Genomic DNA, 21,177 nt, shown 5'->3' with positions numbered 1-21,177 from the left:
AGTGGTCAGTTAGATTTCAGTAATTGCCGTGCTGAACTAAGCTCCGGTGACAATGTTAAATCTGCTTTCGCTCTTTTTACATAAACATAATTTTTATATTATAGTTCGTTTTTTTTAGCATTAGAAAGAAGGTAAGCGATCTTGATATGTCTTTTAATAGAAAAACGCTTTTTAAAAATCAGTAACTATTACTTATGAAAGCAGAAGAATATAAATGATCGTATTAGATTCATAATTGTTACATATTTGCTGTGACTTATTTTTAAAACGTGTTTTTCAATTAAAAGACACATCAAGATTGTTTACCTTAAGTATTTCTAATGCTAAAAAAAACGAACTATAAGTAATCCATTAAGAAATGTATCACATTTCTCTTTAATTTCTGAACCAATTCCTAACAAACAAACAAATATAATCGCCGTTGAGACTGAGCTGACTTTTGTTTTGTAGCAATTCTGAACTACGAAAGAGATGTCCTACTTATTACCAAAGAATTTACTTTGAACTCGATATTTTTTTTAATTTCTGGCTATGGCAATTGGGATGAACGCTACGCACGTCTTTGACTGATTATCGAAGTATAGCCGATTGATAAACATGCCGCCAATCAAACTGCAACATATAAAATTCTCGGAATGCTTCACCCACCTGCTGGGGGTAAGATTAATGAGGAATCAATAGCCAATGGCGTCAGGCGTGCCAACGGCCTACACCGCTCCGTGCGCGCGCGCCGCGCGGCCGGCCCACGCGCAGGTATTCCTGCCATTTCCACCATTGCCTGTCAATCACTATTCATTTCTTTGTCGTTTCTATTATTATTGATATCATCATTGTTTGGTCTAAATTTAACATGCGATAAATATAGCGCTGAAAAATGGTATTTCCGATTTCTGTCAGTCAGTCTTTATATTTTTAATATTTGTCATAGCAATTTGTGAAAATATTATCGCCAATAAATTTTATTGTTATTTTTAAGAACATTTACAAAACATTTATTTTTGCATATGTGTTACATTTATTTGATTCTTAGTTTAAATGCTTCTGCTGTGACCGAAATTTTAAAATTCGCAAATGAATCTTGCAACTTAAAATAAAGTTCTCCAAATTTCCAATAGGCACTTACAAAAGGTCTTAGGATTTTTTTCTTTTTGTTCCACAACATCTTAGACTCTATTATTTGGCATGTGATGTTTTACTTTAAATCCCATAATGACAGGACGATAATTGATAATTTTAATAATTGGCACATTGTATCATTAAATACCTCGTTAAATATATAACCTGATGGTCTTATTGCCGATCATAACGGTAATGGGACATTAGCGTTAGTGTCTAATTAGACTGATTTACAACAACGCTTTAGAGTTAAATTTATGGGACCTGACCCAAATCCATGTTTTGGCGTTCAAACTGAAATCATATGGGATTAATATCAGATTATTAACCTCATCCTATTTGGCAAATAATCTTTAGATACCGACTGCATCATAGTATACATGTTGGTTTAAGTTTTACATTTTCCGTCATCATTAATCATTATTGATTCGATATTGTTTTCGACTCAACTGGTTAATTCGACAGGGCGTGTCAGCTGATTTGGAAGATGTACATTATCCCAGCAACAGTGTACTCGGCCATAACTCATGCGATCTGGCAGCGCCGAGCAGTAAGGGGTGAGAACGTCTCAAGAGCTTGCTCTTGGCCTAATACCCGTTCATATTTAGAAGAATGGCGATCAATCATAAGTGCTATCTGGCTTCTGCTGCTTCATTAGGATGCTGGCGTCACCGTCCCTCGACAGGTGCGTTTACTGAATTATAGTTCACCATTATTGTTTTTGCTGAGAGGTTGCATGCCTTGGCTAATGTTTGGAACACGTGTCGTTATATTTGTCTGTTTTTGGCTATTCTCTAAAAATATATTTTCCATATTCGTTCACTGGGCTTCCATGTAAAATGAAGCGAATTTTCGAATCAATAAACTCACTGCATTCACATAGAGAACAGCTGTTTTGTGTATAATCGTTTTGCTGTATTGTTACTTTAGTACGTAATTTATTTCGCTCTAAAGATATTGCGTTAATAATCTTTTTTGTCATTTATTTTATTTAAATGTCCAAAACGTTTTATTATGTTTATTGTCATGACAGTTTGCAATTCAACACCTTTTACATAAAATTAGTATTCATAACTCGCTTCAGATCTTTAATTGGCATCTACAGCAAGAATTAAAATTTATAGTTCAGCAGTGCACGCATTCACCTGAGTCATCCATTAAAGTTATTGTTATTCAGGTGACATATTTCTGCAGTCATTCGTTGCATTTACGTCATAGACTACAAGATTTGGCTCGGCACTGTACCCATCGGTTTATAATTATAGATATCTTTGTTTAGCTTCCGTTTCTATATTTGGAAGCACTTGATAATACAGGGTGTAATCTAAAACGTGATACAAGATAATCAAACTGAATCTTTTCATGATTTTGAACAACTTTTACTATGGGGTCAACTTTGTAAATTAACAATAAAAAAAATCTTTGCCATACATTTTTGTCTACCTCTCCTTGACCATTTCTATGGAACAGCTCAATTTTTTTTTTATATTACAAAATTGACCCCATAGTAAAAGTTGTTCAAAATCATGAAAAGATTCAGGTTTGATTATCTTGTATCACGTTTTAGATTACACCCTGTATATTACAGCATTCCCAGTTAGGAATGTTTTTGGTACTTATGATGGTTATCTTTACAATTTGATATTTTTAGCATCATCAAGTTTATTTTTATCATTCATACGAGTTTTATTTAACGCATTTGTGGAATTAAAAACGACATTAATACCTTCAAGATAGTGGCATTTATGTTTTATAAACCTTGAAACATTCTGAATTCCATTATCAGGTGTTTTATGGCATACCGAGTGTTAGCGTTTCATGGAACACATTATTTTGTGGTTTATGCGGAATATCAAAGCCAAACGTGCGTTTGCCGGTGTTGAAGCATGTGTTGATACATAAACATGCGCCGGGTTACTGGATGCCACTGAATCAGAGAATCTTGCAAAAATTAGGTTAGGAACTGACATGCTTTAGGTATTAAACATGGTTGGATTATAGTTAGCTTCAGTTATGGTTAAGATATAGGTATTTACAAGACGTTAGAGTGACAATGTTAGGCAGTTTTAAATTATTTACATCGATTTAACACGAGCTCTGTTCTAAATAACATATAATGCGAACCAATATGTAGAATAACCCACCAACCACAAGACGTCAGAACGCCTTGCGTTTGGCCACACCCAACCCCTCTCGGTAATCGAAAATTAATCACTTTGAAAAAAAAAACTATGTTAGACACGTTGCTAGAAGTTTTTCTCTATGACATATAAATCTAAACATATATTTCCACACATTGTATACCTCCTCTGATAGTTCACCCGGCCTGGCGCGTTTCTTTTTTGGAAAAAAATTAAAGTTTAGTAAAACATTCTCTGTTAATTTGTGCATAATTTATTTTAAAAATATAGAAATAGATAAAAATGTGTCAATGTATGTGTGATGCGTTTTAAAAATATATTATTTAGTGTTAAATATGAGTAGATGTGCGTTTGGTATTATCATTGTAGTATAACTTAAAAGTTGGTTTATTAGTGTTATATGTTTTTAAGAGTGTAGAGATGTAAAAGTGGAATGTGTGCATTTAATTGTAAATGTTTGACAGTTAGCTGAAATTTAAAATAGAAATTGGTGTTATTATTAAACTGAGGAATTTTCTATTAGGTAAATCTAAAGCCATTCTAAAAGTAAACTACGAAGCTTTGTCAATAAGAGAACTAGCAATTTTTTTCTAATTCCCCTCCTCCCAACTTTAAAGTGTCATTCTATGGACCTTGTAAACTATGTAAACAAACCGCCATGTTGAAATAATCTCTGAGTGATGAATTTACTAGTGACTTTTGTTTACATAGGTGGTTAGCAAGTTCCATAGAATGCCACTTTAAGTGGATAGGTCAAATTACAGCAGATAATAGATTACGAGTATAAGTCGTATCAATTAGTTCTCTTATGAACAGTTCGGTAAAACAAGTGCTTCCAGCGATTAGTCCCATTTTTCCGCTGGTCGGCGAAGCGGTCTAGTTAAACTATATAGACTAAACTAACATCTAAAGAAAGGGGGGAAGTCTAAATTGGACAGAGTGAACTTTAGGATGAAATAGATGGGTACTGGGGTCTAAAAATAGATAGGGGATTGTGTTTAGTAGCAACTTTATTTCCAAAAAGGACATTGTAAGGGGTGTAAATTTAAATGTCTAGTTGTTTGGCAATGTTGAATGTGCAATTCGTTACTGTAATGTTCTTTTAGTTGCCGCCCAAGGCAACCCTAAACAGAAGTCGTCCGTAAGTCATGTGTGAGATAAAAAAGAAAAATTAAACAAAATTGTTTGCAAAAGCGAGCAACGTCCACCTAAAAGGACCAGACCCAGACAAGCTCACCTTTTTGTCGTCTAAAACTTCGCCTGGACGTAATTTGGTGACCTGTTGTTAAAAAATATTGATAATAACCCCGTTTTATTATATCAAAGCCTACCTATCTCCGCTGCCGAACCTAGAGCCCTATAGCCTCTCTTTAGTTATTTGGTGCATCCTTACCAGCGAGTGCAAAAGTTATTTTTTATTGTTAATTCTCCTGTTAGTCCGCGATAAGAGCATTGACTACTCTTCAGTTAATGCCTAACCAGTCCCTGCTTCGCAAAATTTTATAACAATTAATTTTGTGTGCGTTTCGTGCTTACAAGCTGTGCAGTTTATCTGTGTGCGTACTTCACAAGTGTGTGCAGAATAGCGTGTGCTCTGGACGAAAACGTTTTTAGCAGTGTCTTGGATAAACACATAAGGACTTGTCCATACTGGTACAAATACTGACGCACCGATTTTGCACCAACGAATAAGAGACGTCACTGCGTATACGCTGCGTCAAGTCCTAGAGCGTGGTCGAGCTTTAAGTGTGTTGATTTATGAGTGGTATGAAGTTGTTCTAGAGGTTATGTGGTTATCCAAGACGCCTTAGATACGTGAGATATTTAACCGCGTCGAACGCAAACGCAATACAGAGAAAGTTAACTAATTACGGCATTTAACGGACAGCATTCACGTATAATATTCGCATTTTTCATTTTACCTTCTTCTCTTCGACGACCTCACCAGGTCTTAGTTTTCTATTGTCCTGTGGATTATTGTTTTCACGGTCTTAATATCGCAACGAACCTATGTATATAATCGAACAGGCTTTGGGTCTAGAACTAGTCTAAACAAGCAGGGATAGCGGGGGGCTAAAAATTTCAAAACTTACTCTAAAGCTCAGGGTGTTTCGAGAAGCTTCATCTTGAAAAGCAGATCGTAGCAGAGGATCAAAGGGTGTTAAAATGGGTTCGGCTTAAGAGAGGGTCTACCACTACTAAGGGGGCTAAGTCTTATATATACTAATCTACATAGACGACACAACTTTACGGGTATCTACATGGTCTAATCAACTAACCTTTTGATGATATTTGAAATCGAAAGATAAATGTATAGTAAACATATTGAAAATAATTATCGATAAAGTGAAAAGAAAGTGTACGTACCTCATCGCTGATGATAAGAGACGGTCTCCTGCCCATCTCCTCCGGAGGAGGGATGAGGGAGCCTCTCCTGCTGCCAGGAGCTCCTGGAGCCAGCGAAGGTTTCCTGGGCATGTCGGGTCGGGGTGACTTTTCACGGATCACCTCGATCTTGGGAGCCAGAGTAGCAGGCTTCTCCTCTGGTGCCTTGATTTCTGGCACCTTTGGCTATTCAAAAGACAATGAATTTTGAATTAGCTATAAGTAGGTCGATTTAAAATAGTTAAGCAGCTTATTGTTTATTACCTGGCTCTACTCCTAAGTTTGGTCGTTCAAACTGTATTAAATTATCATTATGTACATTGGTCAATGGGTTTACATTCTGTTGCTAAATATGACCCTCTTCTCATAGTCTAAGTTTCATCTTTAAAAATGTCTTTTCCGTAATGTTTTATTTGGTAGCATTGGAAAGGGAGATTACATCTTTATTTACCTTAGTATCTTTCTCGGGCTTGTCTTTAGTGGTCTGGGTGAAGGTTGGCTTCTCGAACTTCTCAAGATCCGGCCTATCATAGTCCGCGATCTCTGGAAGGTCTTCCGCCTTCTTCTTCACGCTTGTGACCTTGGCCTTTTTGACTTCTTCCTCGACTTTCTCTTCTTTAATTGCCACTTTCTGTAAAACATACTCGTATGATATTTCTTGCTTTTTAGTTTGTCTGTCATTTATTTTTTCAATTTATTTTTTATTTTATTTCTTAGATTCGCCGTGAATTCATCTTTGTTTATGTAATTAAATCACATTAGAAGAGTATGGTTAAATTATTCTTTAGCATCACATATTTCTTTATACCATCTCCGTTACTGATATTGAAGTTTCTTTTCGTTATGTTAATCTCGAATTAATATGATCACCAATCGAACATAAAGTAGCAATTATTGAAAAAATAAATGTCATGACAAACTAAGAAAATATATTTTTTTATCTCTAAGTTTTTTGTGATTTTTTCACCGTAAAATACTTACCTAATAAATTAATAATAAACAGAAATAGGCATAATACCACCTTATCTTACGCTAAACAAACTTAAACGAATAAATAGTTTATAGTTTTAGTAAGCAAAGCTAAAGCAGGAAATATTATTCAACAGTTATAAGAGAGAAAATCTGCAGAACATATAGTTAGGGCTTAAAAACATTGCTGAGATAAAAAATAACAGGAATATATGTAACTACGTAGCTTTGTGACCATGCAGGACTCCTGAAAACGTGTAAATAACAAAATACTGTCGTAACATTCCACCTACGCGTACCATACTGTGCGAGTGCTATTGATGACTTGGTACAAGAAATTTACGAATACGAACATTGGTTCGTAGATAATAAAAATTAAAAAAAATAATACTTGGTCTCTTATTTAATATTTGCGTGGTTAAGACGAGACAAATATTAAACCAAGGAGATTAGTTAAGCCAATTTCTGACGGTCAGAAGGACAAAGAATTTAATTTCCGACCCATTGCGTACCTTGTCACTGTGACAATAGGTCGCTAGCGACTTTCAAATTGATTGTCTGTGTAACAAGGTATAAAATGGGTCGGAAATTAAATTCTTTGACTGTACCTGGCGGCTAACAGTCAGAAATAAGTACATATTGGTAATTATAATTATAGTCATCAATAGAATTAAAAGTGTGCAACATTTTTAACTACATAATTCTACTTGTGCGGTGCAAACAGTGCGCTGAAACGCAAATTTGGTGCAAATGTGCATTGCCGGTTGTGCCAATGTGTACCTCCTCGGGTGTTTGAGGTCCGCTATAAGCTTGTGGGATTCCTAACGTTGCCGGTTGTTCTGCCTCAGCCTATAGATTTAAAATCCATTATTGGCGACCAATCGAAAGTGTGTTGATTTGTAATGATAATGATTTTATTAGAGCGAGGAACACCTGTGGTTTATGTGATGGGGTTGTGTTTTGTGTGTTACTTGTTTGAGATGTGTAAGTGTGTGTACCTGGGGAGACCATGGCCTTCGCCGTACCACAGGTTCTGGTGTGTGTAGTGTTGGATTGTATTTGTCCTCTATCTCTGGTGTTTGCTCAGCCTGATTAAGTATCAAAGTTCAAATTGTAATGTATGTTTTGAAAGTGAAGTAGGTATATGTATATAAAAATGTTTTGTGTTGTACCTGTGGTATTTCTGGAATCGAATCCCATGAAAATGGTATCTTTTTCTGTTCTGGCTCTGTCGTTGACAGTGTTGGTATCTAATAAAGATTTGAGTATAATTATATTATTGCCGTAAATTTAGATAGCAGAAGTAGTAAAATCTGGTGCGTTGTGAACTCAAAATTTCAAAGTGCTTAATAGATGTAGAGTGTAAGAAAGTAAAAGATCGTATAATATTTAAATGATTAATTCTGTCAATTTGTGTATTTAAAATATAAATCTAACTACTGATATATTAGCTTTGAATGTGCTTGTATATAATAATTGCAAATAATTATATAATTTGGTGTAAATATTTTAATGACATAGATATAAATTAAATGCGGTAGTATGTTAAACAGAGTTCACGCCAGGGGTACCTCTGGTATTGATTTTCGCCATGGGTACGGATTGTCAACGACAATGTCAGGTGTAATAACTATAATAGGGTCATCATCCCGTCCCTAATAAAATAAAATATGTGTTTAGTTTGAAATAAGTAATCCCTTCATATAAATAATGAATTTAATAGTACCTTAAACATTTTAACTTCCGCAGGTTCCTCCCAACCTTCTTCAGTAAAGATATTTTCCTAAAGAAGACCAATTTCGTTAATTTTGAATTGATACATTGCCAATTTAAATTGCCAATTCATGTAATTTTAGGAATAGTATTAATAGTGTTTTAAAACCATTTACCTCATCCATAACACTGCTTGTGCGTCGATAAGGGAAACGACGTTCTGAAGAGTCGTCAGTGCTTTCAACGTTGATTTCTGGCGTTTCTTTTTTATCATCCACTACCTTATCTGGTACGACCTGTTTAAAATCCCTATCGTTATTTACTGGATTCCCAAAAAAATATGCTTATTATCATGAGATTTGTGTTAGTGTAAAGGTGCAATATGTGTGACCAAAGAGTGGGAGTGCGTTAAATATTTAAATGTTTTGTTGATTGCTTTAAATAATGTTCCGTCTATTTACGTCATTGTAATGTAGGTACCTCAGTTTTGCTTTGCCGGCGCCAAGGGTATATAGAATCAGCCGGTTGTTCCATGCCTATCTTACGTTTGGGCTTCGGTTTTTCCTTAGGTTCCTAATATTGTATAAAAAAAGCATATTTCAGGTCCGGTATTTTACTTATACTTAAAATTTATTTTAGTAGGTACTTGATTGTTAATTACCTCAGATTCTTTAGTCGGGGTGGTAACAGATCTATCGAGAGAAGATTTCCTCTCGCTCTCAGTTACTTTATCGTCAACTATTTTAGTATCCTTCGTTCCCTGTTTAAAGTGTAATAAATTATTTATCGAATCTTTAAAGAAGAAAGGAGACTTTGAAGAGAAAAAACTTAAAAAAAAAGTCTTAGTACCTCTGTTTTGCTAGGTCTACGCCAAGGATACGGAGACTCAGAGGGACTATCTTTACGATCAGTAACCTGGTCAATGGATGACTTCCTATTGATCTCTGTCTTTTCCGTAATCTTTTCAACGACTATGTCTTCGGTTACCTGTTCGAAATGTTTATTAGGAATTTCTATTTAAAGTCGTATAGAAATAAATATGGGTTACAAAGATGAAGAGATACCTCAGTTTTACTGGTACGTCGCCAAGGGTACTTTGTCTCAGTGGGCCGATCAAGACTATCTTTACGTTTCGGTTCCACTTTTTCGTTTGGTTCCTAACGGGAGTAATATTAAAAGGTTCATTAAGTTTCTGTGTAAAATTGTGTAGGTGTGTATGTATGTGTATAATGAATTGTTGGTGTATGTATACCTGTGTCTCTGTTTTCGATGGTCGCCTTGGACTAACTTTTTCTGAAGGCTTATCGACAGTACCTGTTGTTACCTTTTCTTCAACTGTCTGTTTTTTGTCGTCCTATTTACAAAAACACAAAAATAAATCTATTGCACACGTGTCGTAAGTGCCCTGAAAACTCTTACCATTGTAAATGAAATGAAAATTTCTTACAAGTGAAATGTTGTTTGTAAAAGTTATTCACAGGTTGTTATTCACTGAATTCAAACAGAATGAAAAATATTATTCACTTTTGATTAAACACGATTGGCTTAACTAAATATAAGTTTATTTACAGACAGAGAAAGAAGTAACAGATTAGCGTCCTTTCCTCTGTTGATAAAGAGAGATAGATAGACGTGCATGTGTTTCGTAGTAGACTTACCTTAAGTTTTACTTGATCAAGTTCTGCAATTTCCGGTTCCTTTATGCTGGGCTAAAAACGAAGTTATTAGGAAAATGAATAAGCGTAATTGGGGTTTCTATGCGTCATTCCGATTTTGGGATTACGGGACATTTATATTATGTAATCAAAGCTTTACTATTTCAACTCAAAAGGGATTTACTGGGCATTTGTACTTAGGTTTAATGATTTGATGTCTCTGAAAGTAATGTCCAAGACACCTCAAATCAAGATCAGATTATTTGAGTTCGAGTATTGCTCCATTTACTAACATTGATTTAGGCACCTGTTAAATCCCTCTTTTTTTATCTATGACAGCTAAGTTTATATTCTATTTGCAACAGGTTCTCAAATGCTATGTACCTATGTCTTTTTAGAACTAAACATACCATTTCTATGTGATTATGTGCAAATGTTTAAGGATTATATGCTTGGGTGTTTGCAAGAGCTTGCTACCTACTTAATAATTTTTCTATCAGTAGATATATGTAGTGTGTCAAAATAAATAATCCATTCTATGTATAGCTTTAATATAATAGAATAAGACCAAGATAACTCTGCAACGATTTTACCAGTACAGTATGTGCAAGTGTTATTTATACGTCATCATTTCATAGAAGTTTGACGTTTAAAATAACACTCTGGGCTGTCAAAATCGCTGTGGACTTATCTTGGTCTAACTCTAGTCATCTTTTTTACTTTCATATTGGCAAATATTATACATGAAATAATAACTGGTTTGAAAATAGAATGGCTTCTATTTTGACAAACTAAACGTGTAAAATTTTATATATTTACCCTCTGGGCCGTCTTTTTGAGGGTAGTCGACTGCTGTTGCTCGGCGACCGCCGAAATCGAAGACTTTCTGCTTTCAGCAGTTTCTTTCGTGAGCTGCATAATATGAATTCAAATTTTAACTAATGAATAAACAAGTAACCGCCAAAAATATTTTTGATACACACTTTTATTGCTGACTGTACTTTACATGTCTATAAAGTACATGTCGAGACCCTTCAAATGAACCTAAACTCAATGTGTTTGTTTTCCCATCGAAGAGTTTGCTACCTTACGACTGCATCATCAGATCAGCTCCATGTTAGCATATTTTTGCATTGTCGTCGCAAATACGGAAGTAAGTATGCGAAATTTCAGTTCAATGAGACACCTGAAAATGGTTCAAATTTAAGTTACAAGATTTGAAGCTCCATATATATATATATATATATATATATATATACAAAGAATTTAGGTATATATGGGGTCAAGCTAAATAAAAGTGTGTAAAAGCACGTTTAATTTTAAAGAAAAAGTTGTTTAGAATTTATTTAGCTACCTTAAGTCCTTTGGTTTCGACGATCGAGCTCTTGCGGCTCTCGGTCCTAACCTCAGAAGTCTAAAACGAAAGAGACAGTTTAGACAACTCATTGCTAAGATATATATGAATACATTTACGACAGCCAAGCGTTAAAATTCTGAAGGATAAGAGGTCAATACGTAGAGTAATAAGTTAAATTGAAGATATCTATAGAATAAGCAATTTCGCAGAGGATTGTTACAAACCTCGCTCTGAACGGATGTCCTCCGACTTTCGGTCTGGGAAAGAGAATGTCACAAAATAAAAATTAGCACAATGATTTAAGTATTGGTCGATTAAAATTGCACAAAGTTTCTACGGGGACAAAACAATCATTATTATGTGTATATATATATACATGCGAATTTTTCTCATGGAAATGTTTGGATGGATAGAGTCCTATATTGCTGGATAGCTTGGATCTTGGATCACATATAACTATACAACTCAGGTTTGCTGCAGGGTACATAAATAAAGGGTCACACGGTACATGACACAATTTAGGATACATGTTTGGATTGTTGGGGTTCAATTCATATCAGCTTTGTACCTTCACTTCAAGGTGTTGCTGTTGTGCCATCACTGTAACCTGTTTCAGCTGAAAGATTTTTTAAATTTTTTTTTCGTTTTCATATCATTTATTTCGTATTTGCATTGTATCAATATCGCTTTTTTTAGTTTCAATTTTGATAACAATAACTGTCATTTTTATGGAGTGATACAGGAATTGTTTTTTTTTTGTAAATATGATTGGCATTTCAAAAATTATATTTATCTCCTTACAGAGTTATGCCATTTGGAAATATTGGTAAAGTTTAAATTTTATAATTACCTTGGTTGTTTCCTTTTCTTTCTTCTCCCGTACTGAGGGAGTTGGTGTAATCTTTTCATATTTCTCGAGGACTGGCCTCTCGTAGTCATCCACAAAGTCCAGTTCCATCTAGAAAGCATTATTTTATATCAATATTTGAATTAGTATCTATTGCGCTTTATATTTCTTTTTTTATTGCTATTGTTACCAGTTAAATCTTGACCAACAATACGTCTTAAGAAACTAGTTTACCAAATTTTGTATATTTAATAAAAATTACAAACCTCATGAAATCAGCTACACAACCTAAAGTAAAATTACACGAAACATAAAACACAAAGCTTGCATGCGACTGACGACCACAGTAACAGAACAACGACGACGAACATTCTTTCTGCTTCCTGCAGTTTGTTTCCTTGGATAAACACTTTAAAACGAACAACAGATTGGATTCTTCGAAAGGGTGTGTTTCATTCTCGGATATTTAGAGTGCTTGTTGGTTTTGGACTGGTATAGGGGGTGCAATTGATTTCGAAGAAACAGTGTAGGTACATAGATAGAATAGAGAGACATCTATTACAAGTGAAAAGACGTCACAAGTAGGTGTGTTAAAATAGCGGAATTGACGTCACGACAGGAAGTTTTGTTTACCCCATCCATATTTTCTTTGTCACTAGTGGTGGCTTTTTTTGCTGTGTCAGTGGTCTTCTTGCTAGTTTTCTTCAGCTGTGGCTTTTCAAATTTACCAGCTTGAACGGTCAGAGGTTCCTAAAGACGCAATCAAAGCTTTAGATAGGTATCTAAATTATCAAGCGGACCTTTTTAGTGCAGGTGTCAATATTGAATTAGTGTGGTTGTGCGCAGTAAAACTCACTTCGTGATTAAAAATGGGGTTAGGATCAATATTATACCCAAAATGTCTAAATACGTTAAAGGTAAATTAGTCACACAGTTTTTAACTATCTCAGTTGTAGATTTGTGTTGTACCTCATCATCGTCATCTTTTTTGACGACGGCTGCTTTTTTTACTTTAAGTGACGCTGCCTCTGCTCCCTCCTAGAGAACATAAATTATTGACTTGTTTTAGTTAACTCGAAGAAAGAAGGAAGTCAATAATAAATGTATTTTTATGATACTGAGATAATTAAAAATGAATAGTTTTGTATACCGTTTTCGGCTTTTTCTTAGCAGGAGTCTTTTGGGTAAGAGAGGCATCTTCAGGGGCAGTGGTGCTTGTCTTAGTTCGAGGTTTGGTGAGGCTGACAGACTCTTCAGTATCTTCACCCTAGCCCCCATTGAACACAAACAGTGGTTAAAGTGCTGTACATACATATAGAAGAAAGAATAGAAAAAGAAATATTATAAGGAAGTGTTAAGAATATAAACAAAAGATAAGAAGATAGAGAATAGATTGCAAAGGAGTATAGTGATAGAAACATTTTGATAATGTTTTACACATAAACTGTACATGTTAAGTATAAAAATGTGACAAAAGTGCTGTGTATTGAGTGTAGGTATCCCAAATTGGTAAAGCATTGATAAAAACAAAATATGTGCTTGAATTCTGTGCAAGTACACTTCGTCAATCTGTGTTGATACTAAATCACTACTCGATACCTTAACGAGAACTGAAATTCTCCTTAAAACGTTCTTATTAGTTACGGGTATATTAGAGCTGATAGGCTCTAGCTCTGTCTGTGAATCATTGGATATTAATGATATTATACATTATTTAAAATAAGAGTAATCTGACTTTCATAAATCGTGTACAATTTATACTGAAATATTTTTAGTATTTCAAAAATCTTTATGAATTTTGTTAAAAAATTTACCTTCTTTGCCGAAGGCCTCCTCTTTATTGTTTTCTCTTCAACAATTTCTGGTTTCTTAACCTTTAATTCGGCTGCCGCGGAATCCTCCTAATTTTGAATAACATTTTATATTAATTCGTTTTCATAACAATGAAGCAACCATATTTAAACTTTTAAAGCAGCGAACTTTACTAAAAGTGAGAATTTTCTTGTACAGACCGTAGGTTTAGTTTGCGCGGGTGTTTTGTGTGTGAGTGCGACATCTTCAGGCTCCTGTCCTGGTTTTGCTGGTGTTTTCGGCTTGGCTAGGCTGAAGCTCTCGTCAACGTCCATTGGCTAAACAATTGTTGTATTGTTATAAGTACCGTTAAATGTAATAAGTGCAACATCATTAAAAGGGCATAAGATTTTTTTACCTCTGGCTTGTCTTTGTCTTTAACAGAACGACGCCTAGCTGTGGCAGTTGCAGACGGTACCTCTTCAAGTTCCTCAGGCTTAATGTCGTCCTAAAGTAAAATTTATTTTAATTGAATGTTTTCTATTAAAGCGCTATTTTATCATTAAAGCTGTGTATAAGCTAAAGCAACGTGAGATGATTGTGTGTACCTTCTTCTTTTTCTCAATGGGTGTTGGTGTGATTTTCTCGTACTTTTCAAGCACGGGCCTCTCATAGTCGTCGACAAATTCCTCTTGCACGACCTTTAAATGTGTTAATCAGTTGTAAGAGACAGTAGTGAAATTTTGTAAAAAAAAATATATAGAGATAAAATTTGCAGAAAAGGAGGTAATGTAAATAAATTAAGGAAAGAAAAAAATACAATTTACTTGTTGCTCAATGTACATACTTGTGTTGAACAATTTAGTAATACGAACTAACATACGTAGCGAACTAGTAGTACTAAGAAGTACTTTTTCGGAAAATATTTAATGAGCGTTCTGAATCAATCCCTTTTCTTCTCAAATAATTCTCAACTGCAGAAAAACGATACCGTTTCCTTTTTTACCTTATTAACAAAACGTTTAAATAGATGAATACCGCCCTTGTTGCTCGATCATTGTCCATCTGTATGAAGCCAATATACAAGCGGAACATTTTAAAGCAATAGCCATGCGGCTGTTAGAAGCTTGCTGTAAATTACTTACTTTGTGAGAAACCTGAAAAAAGAAGCCTTGCCGCGATAGAGCTCAATAATTATTCGAAAAGTGAGGTGTGATTAAATTTCGCAAAAAACCTGAAACTTAGTGTGCCGTGTGTTATTGAGTGATTGCGATAGATATTTAAGAAGTGTGCATCCTTAATCACCAAATTCTGTTATGTGCATATGTTAACTTGAATGTTATGTGTTGTATATGTACCTCTTTCTCCTTGAGAGATGGACGTTTTTTAGCCTCTGGCTTGTCTTTTTCTGCGGGCTTAGCCTTTGGTTTTTCTTCCGGTTTTTTATCTTCCTCCTAAATAACAACGTATTCATAAATATCTGAGCTTTTATCTAGCTATTTTATAACTGTTTAAATAATTTTGCTTAGTTTTTTTTATACCTTATCCTTTGGAACCGAACGTTTACGCAGGGTAGGTTTTTCCGGTTCCTCTTCTGCAGGTTTCGGTTTTATCTTGCCTCTCATCATATCAACGTCATCCTAACAAAGTTCAAATTAGAGTTACTATCATGTAAAAAATAGTTTTATAATGTACGTAATACGTATTGAATTCGAGCGTGTTGTATGTTTTTACCTCTGTCTCACTAGTGCGACGTTTATCTTTAGGTGTAGGAGTGACCTTTTCGTATTGTTCGAGTTCTGGCTTTTCGTAATCATCCACGAACTCCGGAGTTTCCTATAAAAATATATCTTAATAATGCGCCTAAACGATAAACACGTATTTAACTTCTAGGATATTTTTTACAACCATGCATATTGCAGAACAGGGAATACTCAGAAATGTGTAAATTCATTCGTACAAATATTTTTCATTATTTTACCTCCACTCCGTTCTGCTTTTTAGTTCTATCACTAGGAGTCGGTGTCATTTTGTCGTATTTCTCGAGATCCGGTCTTTCGTAGTCATCAACAAATTCTTTCTCCTCTTTTGGCTTTAAAACGAAATTAAAATGTTTTAATAAAAAGAAAATCACGTTTTTATTATTTGATATTAAGTTGTGTTATACTTATTTAGGCATTTTTCTGATGTATTTACCTTAGCAACTGATTTTTTAGCTTTAGCCGCTTGAGGTTCCTCAGCCTTTGTTTCTGTTGGTTTAGTAGGTGTTTTCGATAATTTAACACCAGATAATTCATCTACAGGTTCCTCTGGTTTAGGAATACCCTTTTTGATGCTAGGTCTCTTGGCTTCAGGTTTCTCTTCCTCCTAGTAAACATTTTACGATAATTTGTCATTATTACGTTTAATAAAAAAACACTACTTTCACTATTGATTGTTAATTTAGTAAGCTTTATTTGGACTATTATATTCTATTCTAATATGATACGGGTATTGATTAAACGAAATAGGTAAAAACGTTATTTCTTATACCTTTTTGGGCTCAACCTTAGGCTTCTTCTCTGGTGCCGGCGCAGCCACCGACAGCTCTTCTTCACTTTCATATTGTTCACTTTTAACGCTTTCAGATACTGACGCGCGTTTCGACTAAATAGATGTAATAGGTACATTAATATTATAATATTTATTTTTAAAGTATATGACGTAGTGTGTTATGTATAAGTGAAGTGTGGTTACCTTGGGTGTGTCATCTTCTTTCGGTTTTTTAGCGAGTGGCGTTGGTGTAATTTTTTCGTATTTCTCCAAAACTGGTCGCTCGTAATCGTCGACGAATTCCAGTACGTCCTAAGTCCAAACACAGTTTAGCACGGCTATTGTTAACACAACACTCACAACAGAAAAATCAGTTATCATATCACATAATGATTGTAAACAAACAACTAAATAATATACAGGTAAACTGGAGAAAGACTAGTATTCTGTAAACCTTTCACAGATTTCTTTTAACTCAAATGTTTGCCTCTGAAAATATGAAGGTATATAATCGACTCTAAGCTATATACATTTTCTATTTTTATTTACACATTACACTTACCTCATCCTTCTTTGCAACGACCTTCTTTTTGACAACCTTTTTGGTCGTCGTTTTGGATTCAGTCTTCTTTTCATCTTTCTTTTCCTCAACCGGTTCTTCCTTAGGCTTGACTGGTTTGAGTTTTGGAATGCCTTCAATTTTAGCCTCAGGTTCTGATTTTTTCCTCTTCTCCAATTTCTCAAGCATTTCCTTCTTTTCCTCTTCACTTTTGGCTGTTTTCTTCTGAATGACCTTTTTGGCTTCGTCAACTTCCATCTCTACTTCTTCCTTCTTCTCTTCGACCTTAACTTCTTCCTTCTTTTCAACCTTTTTGACGGTCTTCTTTTGTTCTATGTGGTTTTCTTCAGCCACCGATCTTTCTTCGACGATGGACATCTCTTCTTCTGATTCGATGATCGTCTTTTCTTCTTCTTCCATCTTTTCCTCTTCCTCCTCCTCCTCCTTCTTCTGAAATAGGATTTTAAACGTTGGTATACTTATCATTATTTTTTTTTCAGGCTAGCTTGTGCAGTGGTAATCATTGAGTAATCTATTAATCTATTACCATTTGACTTGAAAATACTAGAAAAAGTATCCCCGCAAACTTATGATCAAGCTGTATCATGCATTTTAATAAATAAATACCAGAAAAATACTATTTATTTACATTGTTAAAGTACAATAGGTATATAACTTTGCCAAACAAAGGGTTTCAAATCTAAATAAAAGATCATAAACTGGAAACTCATAAACACCTCCATGATAATGGCGTTCTATAAGTTATTTTTAAATTCATAATAAACTTAAATAAAACTCTTGTACAGTCAGCATCAAAAGTTGCTAAGCGGGCGTGATGTTCAAAATTACCTTGACACGCTCTTATCCTCTTGACAATAAAGTCACGTCAAGATCATTTTTTGAAAACCTCGCCCGCTTAGAAACTTTTGTGGCTAACTGTAGTATTCAGTTAGTGAGCAATATTTGAAACAAGTAAATACCTTTTCCTCCACAATCGTCAAGTCAGCACTGGACTCGTCCTCTCCAAACTCGTTCTTAATGACCACGCGGTACGTGGCCACGTATTTGGAGGACACCTTCCTGATGATCAGGCGCGCGTTGGTCCCGTCGAATGACGTGTTGACCTCAGACGAGTCCCTGATGACTGTGGAGTTCTTGTACCAGGTGCATCTGCACGACTGATCCGATGTTTTGAGGACGGCAACGAACTCTGCCTCCTCGTTTTCTTTCTTGGCCTGTAATTTATGATTTTTTTATAATAGCTATTTTAGGTATTTTGATTATTTTTCAAATTTCCAAAAAGTTAGACTATAACTTACTGTATTCATAACAATAGTAATTACTTAATTTATTAATTGATAGGTTGTTACTACTGAAACAGTAAATTCAACTTATGGGCCTTATGGGGTATCGGTACGTTGTGAAATTTCACAAGAACTCAAGACTGCGCTTGTATAAGTATAAAAAATAAAGAACAAATAAATCATTCAGTGTCCATTTTGTGGTAATTAAAACGCTTGAGTGTCTCACTTGTAGACATTATCATCCGTCCATGTTCTAAAAAAAATCAAAAGTTTAAAATAAAATAAAAAATAAAAAAAGTTCTTACCAGGCTCCTGAAGTGCTTGATGATCTGTGGCTTGTCGCCCTGAGGTTCAGGGATTTCAGTGATTTCGACCACTTGTGACGTCGCCTCGCCCTTTTCGTTCTTGGCCACGAGCTTGTATGATCCCTTGTCGGTTTGTGAAACGTTTGAGATTTCCAATTTGACTGTGAATTCGCCCTGGAATAGATTTTTGAAAGCTCACAAATCATACGCGAATTTAGTTAAGTTTTTTATGATAATACAACGGCAATGTATTTAATTACTTTGAGTAAGGGTTGTGTTAATCTCTTGACGATAAAAAATATTATCATTATTTTATTAACAAACACTAGATAGTGAGTCTACACTCAAACGTTAGATCTAGGTTTTTCGTCACGAAGTTCGAATAATGAAGTTACAAAAACTCCCTCCTGCATAATAACTCGGTGAAGATGGTGACAGCTTAAACTTTGAATATGATGCCGAGTCTAAATCATTACCGTCAAAACTCCTAGTATAATTTTTCTTACCTCTCTAGAAGGCTCAATGAGCACAGTGTGTCTTGAGTCCTCCTTGACAGCGCCTGCTTCCTTGAACCACGTGCAAGCCGGTGCAAATTTACTTAGTACTTTACATTCAACAATAACAGTCTTCTTTTTAACTATCTTAATGACCTTTGGTTTTTCTTTGATAACTGGAATGACTGAAATTGAAAATTAAAAATTAATATCAAATCTAAATTTACCAAAATATCATCAGTCTGTGATTTTAGGTACTTACTTTCAATATTGAGCGTAAGATTTGCATTGAGCTCCCCAAGTTCGTTTTTAATGTTGCATTTATATAATCCGGAGTCTTCAATACCAGGATCGATGAGTTCCAAAACAATTGTGTATATGTCGTCCTTTACTTCGATTCTGGTCTTGATTTTCGATGAGTCTTTGATTTCTTTACCCTCATGGTACCACACGATCGTAGGTTTCGGGCTAGCTTTAACCTTGCATCCCATGGTTACTAGTTTGCCGTTATCCTTTGATTGGATTGTTGGTTTCTCGACAAATGTTGGGCCTTCGCCTTCTGGTTCTGGCTCGGCCTCGATGTTGAGGTTTAGGTTAGCATTGCTTTCGCCGTATTCATTTTTGACGTGACAGCGGTAAGCGCCACCATCCGCTCCCGTCGGGTTTGACAAAAGTAATACCAATTCGTAAACATCCTCACTTATCACACTCGATTTGATCTCAATCTTACTGCTAGCTGTGATTGCGTTTGTGCCTCTGTACCATGTTACTTCAGCCGCCGGCTTTGCCTTGCACACACAACGCATCGTGATGAGTGTGCCATCTTCGTTGGGAATGATTCGAGGTTTCTCTATGAACGATGGTGCGAAACCGTTCTCGTCATCCCCACCTACACAAAAAATAACAACGGTACAATGGAAGGAATTGTTACAAATACGAAAACTACCACTGAACTGTTTACATGCAGCTTCCAAGCTCAAAGCCTAGCATGCATTGCTACTGTATGCGTACATTATCTAATTTCTTATAACTAAGTCCTCCATTACCTTGGAAATTGAGAGCAATGTTTGCATTACTCTCACCAAACAAGTTGAAGGCATTGCACCTATAATTTCCACCATCTTCTCTAGTGGGGCCTAATATTTCTAATGTCAAATTAAACGTGTCTTTTCCCGTCGCTTTTCGGGACATCTTCATTTTTGATCCATCTTTAAGTTCCTTTTCCCCGTGGAACCACACGATGTCTGGGACGGGATACGCTTCGAGTACGCATTCCATTATTAATACATCCCCCTCCTGTCTTATTGTCGGCTTTTTGGGGAATCTTGGTGCTTTACCATCGGGAATTCTGTCCAAAATAGAAAATTTTAATAACGATCCTTTATATAGGATTGTTGAGAAAGAAAACAAAAAAAAGTCGTTTTTATAGTCTTACTTCGGTTTGTCTCCACTTTCAAAGTTGAGATTTATTTTCGCTACGCCTTCACCATGTTTGTTTTTCGCCAATGCCCGGTATTCTCCTTTGTCCGTATTTTCTACGCCTATGATTTCTAATCGCGCTATATGATACAATGTTTGGTCCTCTTCTAATGTTATTTTATGTCGACTACTTTCTTTTATTAGTTTTTTGCCATGGTACCTGTATTAAGGGCATTAGTTAGTGTAAGAATCTTTCTCTGTTTTATGGTTGTATACATTATTTTATGAATTGGTTCTTACCATGCGACGGTTGGTTTCGGTTTGCCAACACATCTGCATTCGAATGTGATTTTTGTACCATCCTCCGATTGCCTGATGACGGGTCTTTCCGTGAACGTCGGTTTGATATAGTCCTCAGGAACGGGCGCTTCGTCGCCTATGTTGTTAATGATTGCATTAATAAGTCATTGACTTTTCTTTTTATTAGAATCTTCATTTGCATGTTATAGTTAATCACTGTTCATATTTAAGATGTTTTCTAAAAGTTCGTGTTCTTGTCATCTACTTTGCTATTACGTTACTCGCATACT

The 21,177-nt window shown here is 35.3% G+C and overlaps 1 protein-coding gene and 1 long non-coding RNA gene across 2 annotated transcripts in view; one reads left to right on the top strand and one right to left on the bottom strand.

The window, feature by feature from the left end:
- The window catches only part of LOC134658315 (twitchin), a 178,540-nt gene that overhangs the window by 141,632 nt on the left and 15,731 nt on the right, over window positions 1-21,177 (bottom strand). Inside the window, exons 7-48 of the mRNA XM_063513946.1 lie at window positions 20,888-21,023; window positions 20,604-20,807; window positions 20,215-20,516; window positions 19,431-20,057; window positions 19,181-19,353; window positions 18,675-18,848; window positions 18,046-18,300; window positions 17,069-17,512; window positions 16,711-16,818; window positions 16,507-16,620; window positions 16,171-16,341; window positions 15,956-16,066; window positions 15,709-15,810; window positions 15,516-15,614; window positions 15,333-15,428; window positions 14,583-14,675; window positions 14,393-14,482; window positions 14,196-14,312; window positions 13,998-14,084; window positions 13,334-13,450; window positions 13,153-13,218; window positions 12,817-12,933; window positions 12,187-12,294; window positions 11,905-11,943; window positions 11,561-11,593; window positions 11,334-11,393; window positions 10,799-10,891; window positions 9,983-10,033; window positions 9,577-9,678; window positions 9,389-9,481; window positions 9,174-9,311; window positions 8,986-9,084; window positions 8,805-8,897; window positions 8,501-8,620; window positions 8,183-8,266; window positions 7,784-7,861; window positions 7,610-7,699; window positions 7,392-7,460; window positions 6,094-6,273; window positions 5,625-5,828; window positions 5,180-5,224; window positions 4,495-4,536 (exon numbers count right to left, since the gene is read on the bottom strand). Coding sequence (XP_063370016.1) covers window positions 4,495-4,536; window positions 5,180-5,224; window positions 5,625-5,828; window positions 6,094-6,273; window positions 7,392-7,460; window positions 7,610-7,699; window positions 7,784-7,861; window positions 8,183-8,266; window positions 8,501-8,620; window positions 8,805-8,897; window positions 8,986-9,084; window positions 9,174-9,311; window positions 9,389-9,481; window positions 9,577-9,678; window positions 9,983-10,033; window positions 10,799-10,891; window positions 11,334-11,393; window positions 11,561-11,593; window positions 11,905-11,943; window positions 12,187-12,294; window positions 12,817-12,933; window positions 13,153-13,218; window positions 13,334-13,450; window positions 13,998-14,084; window positions 14,196-14,312; window positions 14,393-14,482; window positions 14,583-14,675; window positions 15,333-15,428; window positions 15,516-15,614; window positions 15,709-15,810; window positions 15,956-16,066; window positions 16,171-16,341; window positions 16,507-16,620; window positions 16,711-16,818; window positions 17,069-17,512; window positions 18,046-18,300; window positions 18,675-18,848; window positions 19,181-19,353; window positions 19,431-20,057; window positions 20,215-20,516; window positions 20,604-20,807; window positions 20,888-21,023 — 5,624 coding nt within the window. The remainder of the gene's footprint in view (window positions 1-4,494; window positions 4,537-5,179; window positions 5,225-5,624; window positions 5,829-6,093; window positions 6,274-7,391; window positions 7,461-7,609; window positions 7,700-7,783; window positions 7,862-8,182; window positions 8,267-8,500; window positions 8,621-8,804; window positions 8,898-8,985; window positions 9,085-9,173; window positions 9,312-9,388; window positions 9,482-9,576; window positions 9,679-9,982; window positions 10,034-10,798; window positions 10,892-11,333; window positions 11,394-11,560; window positions 11,594-11,904; window positions 11,944-12,186; window positions 12,295-12,816; window positions 12,934-13,152; window positions 13,219-13,333; window positions 13,451-13,997; window positions 14,085-14,195; window positions 14,313-14,392; window positions 14,483-14,582; window positions 14,676-15,332; window positions 15,429-15,515; window positions 15,615-15,708; window positions 15,811-15,955; window positions 16,067-16,170; window positions 16,342-16,506; window positions 16,621-16,710; window positions 16,819-17,068; window positions 17,513-18,045; window positions 18,301-18,674; window positions 18,849-19,180; window positions 19,354-19,430; window positions 20,058-20,214; window positions 20,517-20,603; window positions 20,808-20,887; window positions 21,024-21,177) is intronic.
- LOC134658329 (uncharacterized) overlaps window positions 512-21,177 on the top strand; it is a 56,262-nt gene continuing 35,596 nt past the window's right edge. Inside the window, exons 1-2 of the long non-coding RNA XR_010097692.1 lie at window positions 512-753; window positions 1,582-1,801. This is a non-coding gene — a long non-coding RNA (uncharacterized LOC134658329). The remainder of the gene's footprint in view (window positions 754-1,581; window positions 1,802-21,177) is intronic.

This window comes from Cydia amplana, chromosome 22, assembly GCF_948474715.1.
Source record: "Cydia amplana chromosome 22, ilCydAmpl1.1, whole genome shotgun sequence".
Lineage (NCBI taxonomy): Eukaryota > Metazoa > Arthropoda > Insecta > Lepidoptera > Tortricidae > Cydia > Cydia amplana.
This window is presented reverse-complemented; position numbering and strand designations above follow the sequence as displayed.